This window comes from Leiobunum rupestre, chromosome 6 (genome assembly GCF_980474605.1).
Source record: "Leiobunum rupestre chromosome 6, qqLeiRupe1.1.hap1, whole genome shotgun sequence".
Lineage (NCBI taxonomy): Eukaryota > Metazoa > Arthropoda > Arachnida > Opiliones > Sclerosomatidae > Leiobunum > Leiobunum rupestre.
This window is the reverse complement of record NC_143389.1, coordinates 33,570,618-33,591,314: the sequence shown is the minus strand read 5'-3', so window position 1 is coordinate 33,591,314 and position 20,697 is coordinate 33,570,618. Positions and strand designations below refer to the sequence as shown.

The 20,697-nt window shown below is 37.8% G+C and overlaps 2 protein-coding genes across 3 annotated transcripts; one reads left to right on the top strand and one right to left on the bottom strand.

Moving 5' to 3' along the window:
- Positions 1-448: 448 nt before the first annotated feature.
- LOC149940645 (isocitrate dehydrogenase [NADP], mitochondrial-like) lies at positions 449-11,062 on the bottom strand. The gene is made up of 9 exons (XM_090178092.1): positions 10,881-11,062; positions 2,410-2,504; positions 2,242-2,346; positions 1,805-2,170; positions 1,592-1,728; positions 1,381-1,532; positions 1,106-1,316; positions 949-1,041; positions 449-776 (listed from the first exon to the last, which is right to left on the bottom strand). Exons 1-9 carry the CDS (start codon positions 10,975-10,977, stop codon positions 698-700), a joined length of 1,335 nt encoding a protein of 444 aa, XP_090034218.1. The 5' UTR covers positions 10,978-11,062; the 3' UTR covers positions 449-697.
- LOC149940644 (NAD(P) transhydrogenase, mitochondrial-like) lies at positions 11,000-16,610 on the top strand. Of its 2 annotated transcripts, XM_090178084.1 has the most exons (14): positions 11,000-12,200; positions 12,280-12,467; positions 12,547-12,702; positions 12,789-12,993; positions 13,054-13,263; positions 13,330-13,419; positions 13,482-13,751; positions 13,823-14,068; positions 14,131-14,376; positions 14,431-14,619; positions 14,686-14,837; positions 14,905-15,169; positions 16,135-16,346; positions 16,426-16,610. In XM_090178084.1, exons 1-14 carry the CDS (start codon positions 11,567-11,569, stop codon positions 16,573-16,575), a joined length of 3,213 nt encoding a protein of 1,070 aa, XP_090034210.1. In that variant the 5' UTR covers positions 11,000-11,566; the 3' UTR covers positions 16,576-16,610. The 2 variants fall into 2 exon arrangements, with proteins under 2 accessions (XP_090034210.1, XP_090034209.1); XM_090178083.1 differs by having other exon boundaries at positions 12,789-13,263.
- The last annotated feature ends 4,087 nt before the right edge of the window (positions 16,611-20,697 follow it).

Genomic DNA, 20,697 nt, shown 5'->3' with positions numbered 1-20,697 from the left:
AATTTTCAACTTCCCAGTCATGTTTTTGTCCCCCATTGTGCATGATTACATTTGACGGGGACACTTTGAAACTGCGTTATTCGTGAGTTTGGATGAATTCCTACTAGGGTCCCTAGTATCACAGGTACTATTTTGTCTCTTGATATTAGGTAGATACGGTTTTTAATTCTTGAAATTAGTTTATGGTAGTTAAAAATGATTTACTATAATTAAGGGGCCGCGCAACTTAACTGGCGAAAATGTTTTTGTTTTGTGTATTAGAACACTCTGAAGGTAAAGGAGGGGGTGGAAAACTACTTGGGTTAAATGATTCCACCAGCCATCTTGCGTTGCCCATTAATACTAAATTAGCTAAATATGGTTTTAAAAACATCTCATAGAAAATGGCTAACCAAAATCAAGTTAAAGAAAAGGTTGGAAACCCAAATACATCACATTGCACGGTAACTAAATTCTGAATTCCTTTTATTCATGGGCTAAAGGTGGAATAAATACAGTGATGTAGAAATAATGCAGTTCATTCACTGAGTCATCGGGTTGGGGAAATAAATTATTTACACCTCTTTATATAAACACGATTTGTTTCTTTGCATAGCTTAAATAAAAAATTTAGATAATTCTTTTAGCTAACGGAATAGAAGGAAGTAGAAAAAACTGTTCACGCGTATCCTTAATTGAAGCTAAAACCAAATTTTGGTTACTTTAAGGCTTTTTCCAAGTTTTTAGCTATAGCCTCTAAGAAATCCATCGTGTATAAATAATCACCTTCTTTAACGCTGAAAAAAAAAATGACAAAAGTTATGTTAGAACATTCGCTAAAATTAATTAAGTAGAACCATAAGTAACATAATACATAAAATTATGACACCAAACAATTTAAACCAGTCTGGCTGGATATTGCCAACCCTGTGACTATGTTACTTATGGTTAAAGTTTAAAATGGTATACTTTTTAATTCCATGAATGCAACCAGCTAAATCTTTGGTCATCAAACCGGAATCTACTGTATCTACGCAAGATTTTTCTAACTGATCGCAAAACCTAGAAAAAAAAATAAAACTCCTTATTATTACTATAAATCTTAAAAAGATTTTATCACCCTTACCTTTTCAAATCGTTGTTTCCGTCAAGTTTGGCACGATGTTCTAAGCCTCTTGTCCATGCGAATATACTAGCTATTGGATTGGTACTAGTTGACTTTCCTTTTTGGTGTTCTCGGTAATGTCTAGTGACTGTTCCATGAGCAGCTTCAGCCTCGATTGTTTTACCATCCGGGCAAATTAAGACACTAGTCATGAGTCCTAAAGACCCGTATCCTTAAGAAAAATAAAAATAATTCAATGAAGATGATATTCTTCAAAATTGATGGTTTATATTCACCTTGAGCAACTATATCAGACTGTACATCCCCGTCGTAGTTTTTGCACCCCCAAATAAATCCACCCGATGATTTCAAAGCTTGAGCAACCATGTCGTCGATTAACCTATGCTCATACCAGATTCCCAGAGCATCAAACTTTTCTTTGTACTCCCTGATAACAAAAAAAAATTAAGTCTTCTTGTTGCCAAATTTTAAAAACGCAGATATTACTTTTCAAAGATTTCTTGAAAAATATCCTTAAACCTTCCATCGTATTTCTTTAAAATAGTATTTTTTGTGCTGAGGTAAAGGGGCCATTTCTTAGCCAGAGCGTACTGGAAACAGCTATGAGCGAAACCGGTGATTGACTGTAAAAAATGCAATAATTAGCTTCATTAAATATTTAAAGGAAGTTACTAAAAGGAAAACAGGTGAAAAATGTACCTTATCAGTGTTGTACATGCCCAAAATGACACCGGGATCTTTAAAATTATAGATTTCAACCCTCTCAGGAGTTGATCCATCATCAGGCGTATACACTAACTCAACTTTTCCTGGCTTTGGAATGACCATGTCAGTAGATTTGTACTGGTCGCCGTACGCATGACGACCTATCACAATGGGTTGGGTCCAACCGGGCACTAGCCTTGGAATGGTTTTACAAATGATTGGTTCTCTGAAAACAGTGCCACCCAGAATATTCCTGATGGTGCCATTAGGGCTGGGCCACATTTTTTTCAGGTTAAACTCTTTGACGCGGGCTTCGTCGGCTGTGATTGTCGCGCATTTTATGCCTACGCTATGCTTTATCTATACAAAAAAAAGTACATTACTCAGTACAGAATGGTTCTTTATAATGGAACTGCGATTATTATATTTACAATGGCATGGGCTGCATCATAAGTGACTTGATCGTCAGTTTGGTCTCTGTGTGGTAGACCCAAATCATAATAAAGGATATTCAGTTTTAAATATGGTAGAATCAACTAAGTGGAAATAGACAGATTAGTTCTAATATTTTATTTATTTAGCCCAATGAAATGACTCACTTTTTCTTTGATTTTCTCCCATATAACTCTGGTCATTTCATCTCCATCCAGGTCAACGACCGGATTGGTCACCACGATTCTTTTATCCGTGGCATCTGCAAATATATTGGTAAAATATTTCCCAATTCCATTCAATAACATATTAAAAACAAGTCAGCCAAATGAGCTAATATGGTGATTATCCCCAATTTTAATATAGATTTCCGTAAAATTTAATCCAATGGTAACAGGATAGTCCTCTTGCCTCTATCTGTTCTTTAATTTCGCGGCTGAAACGTGTCAAAAAGAGTTTCAAATTTCCCTCTCATTCAAAATTGAAGGGTTTCCACATATCAGGGCTGCGTCCAGAAACGCTCACCGTGTTTTACTGAACGGCATTTCAATATCGGGTATTGACGTCACGATAGTTATCGGTGAGACACCAATGACTGAATAAAAGCGTTCAGCAACTTACGACGTCATTGTGACGAAAAAGCTCATCGGTGGAAAATATAAATCCATCGGGTTTTTTTCCGTTCACTGTTACTGAACGTACCCCAAGATAGGGGAGTTCAGTGAATTTTAAGAACAGTTAAGCAAGGAAATGTCAGGGAATTTAAATTTAAAAACCCTGTTATGGCCTATAATTCTACTTTTGACGGTCTGAACTTGAATAAATAATAATGTGACACTATTATTTATCCAAGGTGTGAGCTTATAAGCTTCGTGCGCAGGCTTGGAAATAAGCGGTGGTCACTGGGTCAAAGACCAGTTTATTAATTGCTCGGACCAGTTTTTTTATTCAAAAGCTAGGGGTTCACTGGTCCAGTGTCCAGTTTATTAATTAAAAATTATCTACCGTATTATTAACCAACTGGTCTACGTGACCAGTTAAATAATTCAAGAGTTGGGCGCATAGAAATCTCATAGGTAACTAGAATGCTGCCGTGTAACTGGCAAATGGACCAAACGCCGTGACAGACGATAGCCAGATCTCAGCCAATCAGAGCTCAAAGAGTGGTTCTGCCAAGAATTTAATGTCACCAGAGAGAATGACCTCACCTAGCTCCCGCTATAGTTACGCGGAACCAAGGAGGATTATTATCCTCCTTGGCGGAACCACTCTACGGCCTCTCATTGGCTGAAGGATCAAGGCTAACTGGCGTCAAGCTCGGCCGTAGGCGGCAGCATTCTAGTTACCTATGAGATTTCTATGGTTGGGAGTTACTGGCCAAATGTAATGTCGTACTTCAATTAAAAGGTCTATGGTTCAACGATAAACAAATACTTTTTATTATCTTAGTTACAAAATAATACTTGGTTCGTTCCATAACCCAAATCCCGATTGCTATATTGTACAGGGTATTTTTGGAAGTCACATGATCTAAATATTTGAGAGTAGATGGCGCAAGTGAAGTTATGTACGAAATTTAAATTTTACACCAAATAGACCAGTTTAGAAATAAACCTTATTTCCAAGCCTGTTCGTGCGTAGTTTAAATGTATCGCCGCCTACCGACCGAGTTTTAAATTGAATATATGAAAGCTGTCTGCTCGTTCAAAATTATCTCTGCATAACAGCTGAAAGTTTCAACTGAAAAACATTGAAATTCAAAAGTCGTCTGTTATTTCTTCACATATTTAGTTCACTGATATTAAGGCAGATGGCGCTATATTTCTTAAGCTCGAAGCCTATAGTAGCCTAGTAGGTGGTTTTTTTTTCGCTTGTCCGGGGACAAAAAGTGTAAACTTTTTACCCTAAGACGTTTTATTCGCCTGTTCTCGGGGTAAGATTTACCCTGTCCCGAATTTTGTTCGCTTGTTCCAGAGCTATAAGGTTACACTTTTTACTCCTCCTCGAAAGCAGGTGTAGAGGGAGTAATCTAGCTTTGTCGTCTGCTTAAATTTCGTTTCACGAAAACATGACGGGCAAGCTTTTTATAAATAACCGTTAACCTTTAACTACTCCCTTCTTTATACTCGTTTTTTTCGTCAAGACAGAATTGAAGTAAAATGACGTCATATGACTACACTTTTTAACCTGCTCAAAAAACCACCTACTGCCTCCTCTCATATGTCGAATCTACTTTACGTCTTTACCCCCTTGTTGTCCTATACACCAATATGATTTTTTTTTATAAATCGAAGCCATAATTCAAAATAAACATTCATAGATTTGGCGAAATTTATTCGTTTACCCGGGGCATACAGCATAGGGCAAAAGGTGTATTTTGAATTTCGAAGAGTGTACCCTCAACGGGTAATTCATTGATATCAATCGCGGTAATCGGAACAATAATTCAGAAAAACTGCCAAGCAACACGTATTACCCTCTCCAATGATAAGATAATTATTGTTTTCAATGTAAACTAGGACGTCTCAAAACCCGGAGCCGGCATTCCCGACAAAGACTTGAGCGGAGCGTGGGCGCTACGATAGCCGTGAATTACGGAGTTGTCGAAGAGTTGTATAGCTTTAGTAATGTCGTATTTATGTTAATTGAACATTAATACCAAAAGAAAACTAAACGAATTTTATTAAGCTACAAACAGTTTATTAGTACAAATAGTACAATTACAACATTAGTAATTTAAGTCTTTCTAGTTCTTTTTTTTGGCGGAAAAACAAGCAGTTTATTATAATTTAGTCCACTCTTTATTTTTCGCTCCCCCTCCCTCTCCTAAATAATATTTTATTAGTCCAATCTTTTTTAGTCTAACATGAGCCGTATAGGCTCTTAGTAAGACTCCTGGTCTCGCTCCGTTGTCCGGCGTCCGCCGCCGCCGCCGTAGGCATGACACGGCACGGTAGAGAGAAAGAGAGGACGCGGGAATCGTCACTACGTCTAGCCTGGCGCTGGGGTAGAGCTGTACCGCGAAATGGCTGGGGAGAGGACGCAGGGCTCGTGTAAGACTATTATTTGGGTCATGTGACCCACTTGTTATAACTTATAATAAGTCCACTCTTTATTTTTCGCTTAAATTATATCCTGAACGGCAGTGCCATGTCCCCCCCCCCCTCTCGCGGCGAAGGTCTCCCTCTCTTCCGGACATTACCGCGAATTTCCTTCTCTCTTCTCCGTCTCGTTCAGAGTCCCTTTTTCTTCTCCCCCAAGTGCGACACACACACATACACACAGCCAACTTTCCCATTGAAGTCACCACAGTGAGAGGTCCACTCACTCGCTTCGCTCGTTCGCTCCGCTCAATAAAACCATTAACAGTCTTTGGAATTAATAGTTGGTCTTTGATCATTAAATTCGTGAAACACTTCCGTGTTTTAGTTATCGCTAGACGCTTCCATTGCAGCAGCCAAATTAGTCGGAGCAGACTACAAATTAGACGGTGTTTTTAAGCTATTTACACCTATTGTCGCATCACATTCGAGACATCTATTTTTTCAAGGTTTAATGTAGCGATAGCGTAAACTATATTTTAAATTTATCTTTATTAAACTGAATTATTAATTAATAATACAATTTAATTGCTTTTTCTCTGAATTTAAATTTATAACCTACTTTTGTACATTTCCATAAATACTTTGAAATACGTGATTTAAATCCATGATTAAAAAAAAACACAACCCTGCATTAAAAGTAAATAAATTTCTACCAGCGATACATGTCCCTCTTGGGGTAGATGGTCTGTGGTTTAAAGGGGCTCCAAAGTTCGGTGGCAAAATGTGTATAAAGTCAGTAAAGTGCGAAATTTACGGTTGACTCTGCCCGCCTCTGCCAAAGCCGAGTGAGGGGTTGGGGAGGATGAAAAGCATGCTCAATTTTCTTTTTTTTTTGCCACCGAACTTTGGAGCCCCTTTAAGTAACCCATTGGGGTCCACCCGATCCACCAGTGAGCGTCAAAGGGAAAATAGAGCAAACAACGCAAGAGGTTAATAAATTACTAAATTTTACTCTGCTAAGCAGATAATTTGCAATTATAAAACCCGCTTCTCACGTTAGTCGCTACGTGGCTCTATGTACACTGAAAAGGCTAGTTGGAAGCTTGGGGGAACGATAATTGTACTATTTTTCCAGACCTTCTATTTATCTGCAATAGTAAATCCACGATTCCACGTAAAATCTCCAGGCGGAGAAAAAGTCCCCACAATAAAGTGTTCAAGATTTGATAAATCTCCGTAAGAAGTGGGCTGCTTACTACACACACAACGCTTGCGTTCGCGTAAAGCGAATTTCTATTTTCGTAATATAATAGGCCGGGCTAATTTAGAATAATTTAAGTCTACCGTCAATGCGAAACTAATTTATAACAAGCGAAATGGTTTCGCGAACTCCAGTGCGACTAGAGTGGAATGCCTGATCATTATGGCTAAGCAAACATTGGAATATTAAAAAACAAACACGTTCGACCTTTTTTACACTAAGCAAAGTTATTAAAGGGAATATACTGTAGATGCTTTGGTCGCTAAGAGTAAGGGCACAGTAAATTGTTGTTTAGGGCAAAAAGTCTATAGAAGCTAGGAGCAACAAACGTAGGTGTTTGTTGCTCTTAGATAGAAGCCACTAATCCTACCGCCGTATGCAAAATTCAGACGCGTGCGGACTTTTATCTCGGGCGTTTCTCCGAGTTTAACTCCTATCGTACTATTCAGCATAGTCTATGCTGGAGTGCATAGTGTGAAATGGGGATTTTCAATTAAATTACAGCCCCAGAATTTTCAAAATGATTAACTCCCTTTAAACATCCATACGATTTCCAAAGAATTATTGTCTTTCCATTTCCTAACTAGGATTATAGTTTTAACCATGAAATTGATTGTACCATCACCATATTGGATAAGGATAATTTTATAGTCTAAGTAGGAGCCTAGGAGGATTATATTACGGAATTTTCGAAATAACGGGTTCAATAAACAGGCCTTCTTTTTCTAGATTAGATTGGTAGGAATCCGAACATAAAGCCCCACCACGTTTAATTGTATCTATCTCTAGATTCTTGGCAAAGATAATTTGAGACTTTTGTAAACTAGGGGTGCTTCGCTATTCTTTGCGAGTGGCGTGATCTGCTCTGATTAAACTACAGCTGGAGAGAGCCTTCTCCGAACTGGGTTAGTAAATTCGGGGGAACTTTTATTTCGCCGTTAACAACTCAACTTATCGGGTTTCAAGGCGAGGCAAAGTTAGAGAGAAATAAAGCACTACGAGACACTTGTGGCAGTACGAATTCGATTTCATGGCCAAATAGTTTCGGTTTATGAGTACATGCATTCGATTGCCGTCTATCTAGGATCAGAAGTTTATAATAAATATCTTACGGAGAAGTATCCATCTGCTAATGCTTTCTAAAAGGCCAAAACTGGACCGTTTCTAACTTTGTTTTATTTTTATCAGAAGTTGGTTTTATTTTTATCATAAGTTATGTTTTATTTTTATCAGACGTTATGTTTTATTATCATTATCCAAAGTTATGATTTATTTTTATCAGAAGTTATTGAATATTGAAGCTTATATTCAGGTTATGTTTTAATTTAAAAATATTTTGTTGCAAAGCTTAAAAATGACAAGAGCTTACATAATTATATCACACATATTTAAATAAATTTAAATTACCAGTGAAAAATTTTATTTATAAATAAGACTACATAGATAGTGCGAAGGTACAATATTAATTATTAAGGCTTAGATTGACACTTCTCTCGTAAGAAATATTTTATATACTTCTGCCATAATTTATATATAAAAAAATGACGAACTAGATAAAAGTACACTATTACTGATAGCACGGTATAAATTATTGCGACATTTAAGTCCGATATTATCAACAAGTACTTTTAAAGATCCTTTGGGTAATTGGGTCTTAATCGGAAAACCCATAACTATTCATTAAAGTTCGATTCTTTCCTAATGGCGTTTTTCTTTGGGTTACTTCGAAATTGCTCGCAACTCTCCCTGGGGACCAAGTAAATTTTAGACGTGACCTAACGATTAAACAAAGATGTATTCGATAGGAAATACTTCATCAGAAAAATCTATTAAATACATTTTCCATAAATCCATCCATTTTAAAATTAATAATATCCAAGTACTCAGCAACTGAACCGCCAGAATGATGATGATAATTTTACTTAATTTTTTTAATTAAAACTGCCACTGATCTGCTCTAGACATTGCAAGCAATCTGGGAGCAGCTGAAAGAAAAACTTTATTTCGGGCATGCTGGGATAATAAAATTTAGGTTAAAGAAATATAATGGAAAATAACTAGATCGAAAATTGGGTGGAGACCAAACTTCATCTAACTCGAACTTTGATTAGAAACTTGAGGCCACTCAACTAAACTTTTAATACCATAAGTAACATATAAAAATGAAGTATGACACTTGTAGCTTTGTACATATATATTTTTCTTACTACCACCTTTCTTTGCCAATGAAAAATTATAATGATTATCAAAACACATAATCCCGAAACCACAGACTACCTGCCCCAAGAAGGACTTGCATCAAACTCGAAAAAAGGTGTCTCAAAAGTGATGAGCCTTTTTTTACAGAAAATAGCGCGTGAAAATTCTTTATTTTACGATATTAAAATAAAAAGTCGTGCGCGAGCCAGCTTCTACAATACATTTTTTTATTATTGCACGTGCTAGTCTTTGTACCTTCAAAATTACCTCTTCTTGCCAGGAGATGGCACGCTCTTAAAAAAAAGGCGCAACAGATTCGAGACATTTTAAACTTTAAATTACTACCAGCGATACATGTTCATCTAGGGGTAGGTGGTCTGTGGTCAGAGAAATCGAAATTTGGCCAATAAGAAAATGTAGGTTAATGTTGAAAACCTCAAAATACAATGAAGTCACAAATTCGAAATATATTGCCACTAGCGACGAAGCGAGTTTTTTCAGTAATCAACTATTTTAATTAAGGGTGTGCGAGTCCTGTTTTTTGAAATTCGAGTCGAGTCTCGAGTCTTAGAAACTTGGACTCGCGAGTCCTCGAGTCCAAATATTAAGGACTTGATCGAGTCCTCGAGTCCTAAAGAATTAGGTTTAAAGCTTTCGAGTCCAATACGAGTCCGGAATGTTTTTAACGAGTCCAATTCGAGTCCTAATTTTTATCGAGTTCAATTCGAGTCCTAAGTTATCGTGGCCAATTCGTCTGAAATTTATTTGCCGCTGTTTAAATAATCTTGCCCAATAATAATGGACTCGCCGAGTAATATTAGACTCGCCGGGTAATTTTCAAATTATCTATTTACTCGAGTCCGCTTCGAGTAATTATGTACCCTTTTCGTGGGAATCGGGTACCCGTGCGAGTAATAAAATTACGTATTCCGAGTCCGAGTCCGAGTACTCGGACTCGGACTCGATAACGGGTACTCGCAATTTTCGAGTACTCGCACACCACTAATTTTAATCTTTTGTTTTGCTAAAATAAGCGTCAGTTACCTCGTTCAAAGGGTTTTTAATTTAGCGAGCGGAAGCTTTTACATTTCAGTACTCGAAGAAACGAGTGGCGCTATTTCGGAGTCAATTCGAAGAAAGGATGTAATAACCAATTTACCCGTGTCATACTTATAAATAATATGTTACTTTTGCTAAGACCCCCCCCCCGTGTTAAAAATGGGTAGAAAAATTTACTATTTCAACAATTATTTTGGATTTTGCGGGGTTGGGATCTGTGGTTGAATGACCTCTACGGAAAAGGAGTGGGATGGCAAGGTTTCTTTTAAAAAGGGCTGTTCTACAGGAAGGAGAGGCCGGTCGGTAACCACCTTTTCGCATGAGAAAAAAACAACCCATAGTCCAGGACTTCGGGGTCCATTGTACCAAGGTTTTTATAAAAGGGAGCCAGTTGCACATCCCCTACCTCCTCCGTCCTCCCTCCGAAAAAAACACTTATGATTTGAATCGCAGTCTCTGCTGGGTGTTTTGGGTCAAATCTGTCGTCGCTATTTCAAAAGAGTTTAAGAAAACGCAGTAGCCTTGTTTTGACGTCAATGCGACGTCGAAAATCGATATTTTTATAGGACCCTAAAGGATAGGAGTATCGCATAAATTTTAGAAATCTTATAGGCTCTTTTTATTCTTTTAAGCTTTATTTAGAACAAAGTACGTGTACGAAGTGTTAGAGTAAACGTATTTGAGAGTTAGTCACATGGTCGTAATTCGTCAACGTGCCATTGACTTAGCGTGTAGTAAAATAATTGGCACGATGAAAGTGGCGCCAAAGTAGCAAGATTTTCGGCCTATTAATGACTTCCGGTACGTGTAGCAGACAGCATCAAGGCAACGTCAAAAAGTCACATTTTCATTAGTTTAGGCCTAATTTTTTCCGTAAGCTTTGAAAATTCAAATTAATTTAACATTAAAAAGCAAGTAGTTTTTTGGTCGAAAGTTCTTGCAATCTAGTTTTCGACTTTCCATAGTGGCGCGTGAGTTCAAAGCCGGGGCCCGAAGGCATTTTTTAGAAAATGCGCTGAATTCGCGCTTCTTTTGGGCCTCGGTGATACTGCTTATTGGAAAAAAGTTTACTTACATTTTCTTCTTAGTAAATTGACTTCTAATTTTCCAAAGTTTGATGAGTTATTTACTGATTGAAAAGATCTTGAAATTTTCGAGAACAAACCAGCCATTTTTTCGATTCTCTTTTATTAAAAAGTTTTGCGATGTGTAATATAAAATCTTGACAGGAGGTTTTCGTGATCAAAAGGAAAGAGGCATTAAACGCTGTGAACCAATCGCGGTTTCAGACGTAACAGAGCGCCATTGAAGCCGGAGCCGTTGATTGGTTAGATACGAAACCTTTTTTCTGGGCTCTGAGAAGCCAGCTATTTTGCCGGCGTTGATGGCAGCTGCGGCTTAAGCGCGCTGTTCTTCGATTTTATACCCCGAGTTATTCAACTCTTTAATCCGGTTTAATTTATTCGAAGTTTTCACCCATTTTCGAACCAGTTTCTTACCTCTTTCCAACTTATATATCATCAATCTGCGGGTTCTGTATGTGTTTGTTTTAATTCAAGATCTGGGAAGTATTTTCGAGATAGTCTACCTACCAGCAGGTATATGTAGCAGTGTAGAAGTACTGATTTTTTCAAGCATTTGGAAACGTGCTCTGGAAGGCCTAGTTCCAGGCTGAGAAGAAGCGAAATTTTTCTGAAACCTTTGTGAAGAGACATATGCTAGGTTTGATCTGAATTCCCCCAAAAGAAGTAACTCTTAACTATGAACCACTTGCTGAAATCATGCAGTCAGATTGACACTATAGGAAACCAATCTAGAGGCATATTGAGAATAACTAGTCGTAAACTAGTTACAAGTAAGAGTTTACGTTGCAGCAAACCCAAGGATGCTGCAAAACCAACAGAACCTATTCCTGGTATCCCATATTCCAAGCTTTCCATTGGTGTTCCAAAGGAAATATTCCAAAATGAAAGGAGAGTTGCCCTTAGCCCCGCTGCCACTGCAACACTGGTAAAGAAAGGTTTTAATGTCAATATTCAAGAAAATGCTGGAGTTGAAGCCAAATTCTCCAATTTGGAGTACGAAGCTGCTGGTGCTAAAATTACCAACCCCAAACTAACCATGGGATCGAATATCATTTTGAAAGTTCGAGCACCAGTTTTGGATGAAATACCTAATTTTGTTGAAAAAACAAATTTGATCAGTTTCCTGTACCCAGCTCAGAATAAATCATTGATTGATGAGTTAGCTAAAAGAAAGATGACTGTTTTTGCAATGGATTCAGTTCCCCGTATAAGTAGAGCTCAAGTCTTTGATGCATTGAGTTCGATGGCCAATATAGCTGGTTACAAAGCGGTTATCGAAGCTGCAAATCATTTTGGAAGGTTCTTTACAGGTTAATTTTACTATCTACTTACCTCTACCTATGGTTTCACATGAAGACAAATATAAATTGATCTTTATTTGTTTTATAGGCCAGATAACTGCAGCTGGAAAAGTGCCTCCCGCTAAAGTTCTTGTTATTGGTGGTGGTGTAGCAGGTTTGGCTGCTATAGGAACAGCTAAAAATATGGGAGCTATTGTCAGAGGCTTTGATACAAGAGCTGCTGTCAAGGAGCAGATTGAATCTCTGGGTGCTGAATTTCTAGAGGTTAATGTAAAGGTAGGAGGGGGAAAAATGACAGACCAAGGCTTAAATTGTTTTTTGACAATGTATTTAAAATACTAGTTTTGTTTTAAAGGAATCTGGAGAGGGAACTGGAGGTTATGCGAAAGTAATGTCTAAAGAATTTATTGAAGCTGAAATGGCCTTATTTGCGAAACAATGTAAAGATATCGATATTCTAATCACTACTGCCCTTATTCCGGGCCAACCCGCACCCAAGCTCATAACAAAAGTAATAATAAAAATTTTAGAACGAAAAAGATATACGGTTAATGTATTTAAATTTAAAGTGCAACTTTTATTTTTTGAGCTGCTTAGGAAATGGTGGAGAGCATGAAACCAGGTTCTGTGATTGTTGATTTAGCAGCGGAAGCAGGTGGAAATGTTGCAACAACAAAACCTGGTCAAATTTATAATCATAATGGAGTAATTCACATTGGCTACACGGATTTACCTAGTCGTTTACCAACTCAATCATCAACGCTTTATGCTAATAATATTTCAAAATTTCTCTTATCAATAGGTAAATCTTTCGTTTATTCAAAAGAAATTTCTTTTATTGATTATGATTTGAATCTGGCAGGTAGCAAAGATCATTATCACATTGATTTAGAAGATGAGGTTGTAAGAGGATCAATCATACTTCAGGATGGAAAACTTCTGTGGCCTCCACCGCCACCCAAAGTAGCCCCTGTTGCTCCAGGATTCTCACCTCCAGTAGCTGATAAAGTAGCGCCTCCAGAACCAAATTATTTCAACCTAACCTTAAAGGATTCCATGCTTTATACCTCTGGTATTATCAACAAAACAGAATCTACTGTATTGTAGCAACATTTAATTAAAATTCATTATATTGTAGGTTTTGGAACTTTGGTGGGCCTAGGCTTAATATCACCAAACCCAGCTTTTACAACAATGGCTACCACATTTGGACTATCGGGATTAGTTGGTATTTAATGTTTAATTTTTCTCATTTTCTAAAGTGCGAATGGAATATTTGTGTTTTTAAAGGATATCATACAGTATGGGGCGTCACACCAGCCCTGCATTCGCCCCTGATGTCTGTGACCAATGCAGTCTCTGGTATTACTGCTGTTGGTGGTCTTTTGATGATGGGTGGGGGTGTTTTCCCATCTTCACTTCCTCAAGCGTTAGCTGCAACAGCCGCTTTCATCTCAACCATTAACATCTGTGGAGGGTTTCTTGTTACCAAAAGAATGTTAGACATGTTCCGTAGACCTACTGACCCTCCTGAATATAACTATCTTTATGGAATTCCTGGTAATTTGACTTTTTTTCTTTTTCTTTTGACTGTAAGTTAAATTAATTTCCAATAACACAAATTTTGTTAGGGCTGGCGTTTATTGGTGGGTACGCGGCTGCTGTTCAAAGTGGCTGTTCTGAAATACATCAAATGGCCTATTTAGGCTCCTCACTTTGTTGTGTGGGTGCATTAGCTGGTCTATCATCTCAGAAAACCTCTCGTTTAGGAAATTCATTAGGAATGTTGGGAGTATCTTCGGGTATCGCTGCTACCTTAGGTCAAATGAATATTACACCTGAGCTAGCCATTCAAATTGCCGGTTGTATGACTTCTGGTACGTTTTGATCTTTTATAGGCTCAAAATATCGAAAAATCTAATATATTACTTGCCAATAGGTGGTGTTCTTGGTTTAATTATTGCAAAGAAATTGGAAATTTCTGACTTACCTCAATTGGTTGCTGCATTCCATAGTTTAGTAGGAGCTGCGGCAGTTTTAACATGTTTAGCAACATATATGGTAGATTATACTACTTTCGCCACTGATCCAGCTGCCAATGTCATAAAAACTGCTTTATTTCTTGGAACATATATCGGAGGAGTTACATTTAGCGGTTCTCTAGTGGCCTACGGAAAGTTGCAAGGTAAATGTTCAACGTGCAATAAATAAAACACAATTATAACACACTTTTTGTCAGGAATTTTAAATTCTGCACCTTTAATTTTACCTGGACGCAATGCAATAAACGTTTCTCTTTTGGCCGGTAACGTTGGAGCTATGGCGTATTATCTTTCTTCCGACAGTGAATTAGTAGGATTAAGTTGCTTAGGTACAACTACGGCGCTTTCCACCATTATGGGCGTTACCTTAACAGCTGCAATCGGAGGTAATTACTATGATTATCTTAATGATTTTTCTAATTATTTAAGTTTGCATTATTTTTCTCTTTTAGGAGCTGATATGCCAGTGGTAATAACAGTATTGAACAGTTATTCGGGCTGGGCCCTTTGCGCTGAAGGTTTCATGTTAAATAATAATTTAATGACGATTGTTGGGGCTTTAATCGGTTCCTCTGGAGCTATTTTATCTTACATAATGTGCAAAGTAAGCGCAGCATTTAGTGGCTTTTTTGGCAAGCTTGGAAATTTTTTTTTTTTTCCACATTTCTTAGGCAATGAACAGGTCATTACCGAATGTAATATTTGGAGGTTATGGAACCTCTAGTACTGGGAAGGGTAAACCTATGGCAATTACAGGCACTCACACAGAGTGTAATTTAGAACAAACAGCTCAAATGATAGAAGAAGCGAGGAATATCATAATAGTACCTGGTTACGGTCTTTGCGTGGCTAAAGCTCAATACCCCATTGCTGAAATGGTCAAAATTCTGAAGGAAAAAGGAAAAAATGTTCGATTTGGAATCCATCCCGTTGCTGGCTAGTAAATTTTGATAATTTTAGTATAGTTTAATCAATTTTTAGGAGGTTGTATGACGCTACACTTGCGGTAGAAATGCCTATTTAACAATTGGTCACTCTCTTTCCTCCATAATTACGACAGCTTATTTGCTAAGCTATTACAAGGATTGGCTATGTTTAAAAAAATTTTACACCTCATCTGATACCACCTGCATATATGAGAGGGAGTGGAGGAACCTTAAAAAATTTATTGACTTTTTGAGGTACCATAGGGTCATCTCCGCAGCCAACATGAGAAATTTCACCTTTTTCAGACTAAGCTTATAAATTAACCTTTTTTGTTAAAACCAGGTTTTATTTACATACTCACGTTATGAACAATGTGAGAAGTTCATAACCTAATGGATATCGTAAAAAGTCTGGGATAAGTCAGGGATTTAAATAATATCGTAAAAAGTCTGGGATAAGTCAGGGATTTAAATAATATCGTAAAAAGTCTGGGATAAGTCAGGGATTTAAATAATATCGTACAAAGTCTGCGATAAGTCGGGGATTTAAATAATATCGTACAAAATCTGGGATAAGTCGGGGATTTAAATAATATCGTACAAAGTTTGGGATAAGTCAGGGATTTAAATAATATCATAAAAAGTCTGGGATAAGTCAGGGATTTAAATAAAATCGTAAAAAGTCTGGGATAAGTCGGGGATTTAAATAATATCGTACAAAGTCTGGGATAAGTCGGGGATTTAAATAATATCGTACAAAGTCTGGGATAAGTCAGGGATTTAAATAATATCGTACAAAGTCTGGGATTATCTTCATCAGTTTATGAGCTTCTCATGAAAGCGCTACAAAGTTCTATGTAAACTGAAAAGACAATCCCTCAGCTAAGTGAACTACTCAATTTGGCCCTATGTGATTCTATGGATAATTTAAAGCTATTTAATTTTTAGTTTAATAAAATGTATGTTGGTTCTTAGGTCGTATGCCCGGGCAGTTAAATGTACTCTTGGCAGAAGCTGGAGTTCCGTACGATGTTGTATTAGAAATGGATGAAATTAACCATGATTTTGGTGAGACTGACCTGGTTCTTGTCATTGGTGCTAATGACACTGTAAATTCTGCGGCTGAAGAAGATCCAAACTCAATAATTGCTGGAATGCCAGTGCTCAAAGTTTGGGACTCTAAACAAGTGTGTTTTTAAAAATAAACCACCAGATGAGTGGTTAAATTATAACTTTATTAATGATAATTTCTTCTTTGTTATTTAGGTGGTGGTAATGAAAAGAAGTTTAGGAGTTGGTTACGCAGCTGTCGATAACCCAATCTTTTATAAACAAAATACCTCTATGTTACTTGGAGATGCCAAGAAAACTTGCGATGGACTTGTCAATAAGATCAAGGAAATTTACAATTTATAATGGAAATAAAAAATTTAGACCATTTTTTAATTTAATATCAGTTTTAATTTTTAATGCTTCAAAATATTTTTAAGCTTGATTTTGATTTGTCATTTCAGAAACCATACAAAATCTGCTTATTACAAGGTATTAAAAGGAATATAACCTCCAAGGGTTTATTTATGGAACACTCCAATTTTAAAGATTACCTGTACAAATAAGGGCTGAAAATTTCAAAAGAAATAGGTGGGAGAATACAATAGACTGGTTAAGTCAGCACCTGAAAACGTGTAGGGGGAACTTGTAGGATGGTAGACATACATTTGTGTGTACAGCCTGCACCTTCTACAAGTTTTCCTTACACATTTTTGAGCAATTTTCTGGCGCTGGCTTAACCAGTATTATTATAGAATATTAGAGGTTATATTCGTTTTGACTTGATTTTGGTCTGCTCTAATATTTTAGAAATTTCCAGCCCATAAGCAATTGGTCCCAAAATTGATTATTGAACTATAAGTAATATCAGGAATAAATAGGGGGAGTAGGCAGTTGTAGCTTTCCATTCTTTTAACAGTGACTTGCAGGTCCTGGTTCTCTGAAATATTACTTCTTGGCGATTTCGTTGGGAGGATGATTTATTCAAGCGCCTATTTACGGCGCCAAAACGCGTTTTACTTGCTCGGAACTTTGTACATTGTAGAAAGAAGAGAGAGAAAAAAGGCGAGTAAATTCTTAGAAAGTGCCGTCTCAACCTCAAATATGTCCATAATGCCCACTCCCCCTATTTGCTCAAGGCAATATTTAACCAACATTTTATTGGAGAAAAACGCTTTACTTCAGCCAATACGCTTCGAGTGTATTTTGAATTTTGAACAAAAGTTACACCGAGTTTTAAATTGAATATTTGAAAGCTTTCTGCTCACCTAAAAATTATTTCCATACAACCTCACACCACTTATATCCAACGGGACTCCTGACTTTACTTTTAAAATATTCGTCACTTTACAACAGTGTACATATTTTATAGCCGCCATCATTTGTCCATTAAATTTATAAGGTGCCTATTAAATATTCATAATAATTCACAAAATAGAGTAGTAGTACTCCGTAGCTTTGGCCATGGCCGCCATTTTGGTCGCAAATCTTTTATCTATAGGAAAGAGCATGGGTGACGTACTAGGACGTCACAGTGCCATTACTCTACAGGGTCTTTTTTTTTGCTCGGAAAAGTGTTTTTTTTCAAAAACTATTTATAGTACCGATTTCAAATTTGGAAGGTCAATTCTCTATACCGGGAGACATCAGTTTGAGAAATTTGAGCGTTTTCGGTAATGTTTTTCACCAATTTTGAAAAATTATTTTTCGACCACTAGGTGCGAGATAAAAAATTTCTATTATAAAGTTGTAGGCCGTCATCGAAAACCCTTAAAAATTGTTCACTCGACGAAAAACAACTTATTTATCAGTGAAAATTCGAGCTTGAAAAATTTACAAGTTGGTGAAGCCAAATTACGATTGTTTGAAACGATAATTGAAAAGGGAACAAGTCTAATACAAACGTAGTAGAGTTTTCACACTTGGAAAAATGTACACGTTTGGTTTTAAATGCAGATATTTTATTCACATAAATTTTTACAAAACATTTTCAATAATATCACCATTGGCTGCAACACAGGTTTGTGCGCGGACAATTAAGTTCTCAAACGCTTTCTCTACCATTTCTGGTGTGACGTCTCGGCAAGCACTGATTATTCGTCTAATGAGTTCCTCCCTAGTTTCAATGGGCGTGGCGTATACCTTTGCTTTAACGAATCCCCAGAGAAAATAATCAAGCGGTGTTAGGTCAGGTGACCTTGCTGGCCAATGCACTGGACCATTTCTTCCCTATCCACCTTTCAGGAAACTCGTTGTTGAGGTGCTCAGTTACTTGCCGGGAAAAATGCGGAGGGGCGCCATCTTGCTGAAACCACAACTGACGTCTTTCAGCCAATGGAAGGTCGTCGATTGCGTCACTCAGTTCGTTCTGTAGAAAATGTAAATACCTTTGGCCGTTGAGGTTCGTCGGCAGGAAAAAGGGACCAATCAAACGGTTTCCAACAAGTCCAACCCAAACATTGACCCGTTCAAATTGAACCTGGTGATGATATTCAAAACCCCAATGTGGGTTGATGTCAGACCAAAGATGGCTGTTTTGATGATTAAAGGGCCCATCTCTAGAAAATGACGCTTCGTCGGAGAACAAAACATGGCGCAAAAATTGTCTATCTTCTTGGACAGCATTTAGTAACCAGTTGCTAAATTCATAACGTCTTTGATGGTCTCCGTCAATTAGTCCTTGGTGGAGCGTAGCTCTGTATGGGTGATAGCGATTCTTACGAAGAATTTTCCACACACGATTTGCAGAACAACCCAAATCAGCAGCGGCGTTAGCGCAACTGTGACGAGGATATGCCACAAAGTACGCGAGTACATTGTTCTCGAAGTCTAAATCCGGTTGACCCAATCCGCGAAACCTAGGTTGCAAGTTACCAAATTGATTGAAATCGTGAATTGCTCGTCTTACTGTATTTACAGATGGTGCTCCATTTGGATGTCTTTCTGCGAAGATTTCAGTCACTCTTCTAAGGTTTTGCGCTGCTTCTCCATAGTAAATGGCAACTATCTCGGTACGCTCAGCTACTGAATAACGAGGCATTGTTCGAAATATTATCAAACACTGATAATAATCTCCCAAAGTTTTCCTTTAAATACCCAATGCATGTTTAGGATTGACCTATAGCCTCGTGTTTTTTAAATCCGGTCGTTTATGTAACCAAAGTTTCAACTGGATTAGGTAATTCGGTTTCAATTATCGTTTCAAACAATCGTAATTTGGCTTCACCAATTTGTAAATTTTTCAAGCTCGAATTTTCACTGATAAATAAATTGTTTTTCGTCGAGTGAACAATTTTTAAGGGTTTTCGATGACGGCCTACAACTTTATAATAGAAATTTTTTATCTCGCACCTAGTGGTCGAAAAATAATTTTTCAAAATTGGTGAAAAACATTACCGAAAACGCTCAAATTTCTCAAACTGATGTCCCCCGGTATAGAGAATTGACCTTCCAAATTTGAAATCGGTACTATAAATAGTTTTTGAAAAAAAACACTTTTCCGAGCAAAAAAAAAGACCCTGTATATTGATTATTTTAAGTAAATATTAATTTACAAAGCACCTTCAAAGCTTACAAAACTGACAACAGATGTCGTATCACTCGACTTTTGAAAAGTATCCGTGTTTGTGCAGTTGAGGTACAACATCTGAAAGTCTCAGCCTAGAAATGTTTAAATTCTAAAATCGTGTGCTATTTTCTTACAAATTTATTTAAAACAAAGATAATATAAAATTCTGCACCATAGATTCGAACCCACTTACGGCACGAAACGAAATCGGGCTCCACTGTTACTGTAGTACTAGCTGAGAAGCCCGCCTTACAGGCGGGCCCTCAGGTAGTGGTGTGTTTCGAAGCACCCTTTTCCCCATATTCGAACCACCGCAGTAAGGCCGCCTCCCCCTTTTTCCCATGCGGGAATTACCGTGGCACCCTTTACCCCATAGTCGAACCACCGCAGTAAGGCCCGCGACCTTTTTTTTCACGCGATAATTTCCGTGGTACCTTTTACCCCATAGTCGAACCTCCCCCCCCCCCAGTAAGGCCTCCTCCCCCTTTTAACTAGGGGATATATTCCGTGGTACTCTTTTCCCCATAGTAGAACCACCCCAGTAAGGCCCTTCCGCCCCTTTTCCCCATGTGATAATTACCGTGGTACCCCCGCACCGCTTTTCCCATGTGATAACTACCGTGGTACCCCCTCCCCCTTTTCCCATGGGATAATTACCTTGGTACTCCCTCCCCCTTTTCCCATCTGATAATAACCCCGGTACTCCCTCCCTCTTTGTCCCATGTGACCCCTTCCCCCTTTTCCCATCTGATAATAACCGCGGTACCCCCTCCCTCTTTGTCCCATGTGACCCCTTCCCCCTTTTCCCATCTGATAATAACCGCGGTACCCCCTCCCTCTTTGTCCCATGTGACCCCTTCCCCCTTTTCCCATCTGATAATAACCGCGGTACCCCCTCCCTCTTTGTCCCATGCGATAAT